The following is a 1,506-nucleotide window of genomic DNA, read 5'->3' as shown; positions in this document are numbered from 1 at the left end:
CACAGCATGAATGCTGATGAAGGCAACAGCCAGACATCCTGCAGGCTTGGGGACTCTGCCTGCCCCATGCTACCCTGCTTCTCACTAGCCCTAGGGACTGGGATGTGACAACATGACCATGACCAATGTCACAGTCTGGTAGTCCTCTTCAGCAGCTATGTGTCCTAACCCAGAGATTTCCATGGTTTTTGCCATGATCAAGGGCATGTGCTTTGGTGCTGGAAATCAGTGGGGTCAGCCAAGGACCAGAGTTAGGGATCACACTGGAAATGCCAGCTGCTGTGGCTGTGGCCTTGCAGATGATGATGGAGACAGGCAGATGCTCCTCTGGCCTGACACGTGGAGTTCCTGAGGTCCTCCAAGTGCTGGGATGGCACTGCAGTGCCTGTAGTGCTGCTGCTCTGGAAAGCTGAGCCCATGCTGCTTTCTCCCTCCAGGGTACAAGACTCTTCTCAAATGCCTGTCAGGGAAGTTCTGCCAGCGGGAGCTCATTGGGATCATGGGGCCCTCGGGTGCCGGGAAATCTACACTCATGAACATCCTGGCAGGCTACAGGTGAGGCTGGAAGAAAAGCCAGGGAGTCTGGGGGTGCAGAGCTGGGGACTGTGTGCTACATTCCCCCATGCCTCTTTCCTGCAGGGAGTCTGGCATGAAGGGCCAGATTCTGGTGAATGGCCGGCCACGGGATCTGCGTACCTTCCGCAAGATGTCCTGCTACATCATGCAGGACGACATGCTCCTGCCACACCTCACTGTGCTGGAGGCTATGATGGTGAGTAAGGTGGGAGCCAGGCAGCCTGATGGGCTCTGTGGGGCATCCTGTGGACTGACTGTGTCCTCGGGCACTGAGCCCACACTGACACCAGGGATTTCCAAGGGCTCTGGGACACGGGAACAAAATCCTGCTGTTCTTGCTCCCTTCGTCCTGAGCCGCTGCTCCCAGCCCTCGGCCAAACAGGGACGGGGACATGGTGCAGCTGATTGTGTTCTCTATGTCTGACAGTTGTGTCTCCCTGCCCATCTTCTCCCTGCAGGTCTCTGCTAACCTGAAGCTGAGTGAGAAGCAGGAGGTGAAGAAGGAGCTGGTAAGTGCCGAGGAAAGTGGGCTCAGGCCCCCTCATCTCTCCCCAGGAGGGGGACAGTAGGGAAGGGAGGGCCCTAAGAGGACCAGGGGATGCAGAGGGACTCCCAGCAGTGGAGGTCTGAAGGGAGGTGGCAGGGATGGCGTGAGGGTCCATGGGAGCCCATGATGAATGAGGCTATCTCACAGGTGAACGAGATCCTGACGGCCCTGGGGCTGCTGGAGTGCTCCTACACCCGCACCATCTCGCTGTCGGGGGGCCAGCGCAAGCGCCTGGCCATTGCCCTGGAGCTGGTGAACAACCCTCCGGTCATGTTCTTCGATGAGCCCACAAGGTGAGGCTGCAGGGACTGGGGCTCCCCAGCACTGCCTGCCCAGCTGGGCTTCCCCTGCCGAGGGACACCGGGGGGGCTGGGACCCTCCAT

General features: G+C 59.2%; 1 protein-coding gene across 1 annotated transcript in view; it reads left to right on the top strand.

The window, feature by feature from the left end:
• Positions 1-1,506, top strand: part of ABCG4 (ATP binding cassette subfamily G member 4) — an 8,852-nt gene that overhangs the window by 3,808 nt on the left and 3,538 nt on the right. Inside the window, exons 3-6 of the mRNA XM_010165916.2 lie at positions 438-555; positions 640-772; positions 1,035-1,085; positions 1,271-1,416. Coding sequence (XP_010164218.1) covers positions 438-555; positions 640-772; positions 1,035-1,085; positions 1,271-1,416 — 448 coding nt within the window. The remainder of the gene's footprint in view (positions 1-437; positions 556-639; positions 773-1,034; positions 1,086-1,270; positions 1,417-1,506) is intronic.

This window comes from Antrostomus carolinensis, unplaced genomic scaffold (assembly GCF_000700745.2).
Source record: "Antrostomus carolinensis isolate BGI_N321 unplaced genomic scaffold, ASM70074v2 scaffold16594, whole genome shotgun sequence".
NCBI classification, from domain to species: Eukaryota; Metazoa; Chordata; class Aves; order Caprimulgiformes; family Caprimulgidae; genus Antrostomus; species Antrostomus carolinensis.
This window is presented reverse-complemented; position numbering and strand designations above follow the sequence as displayed.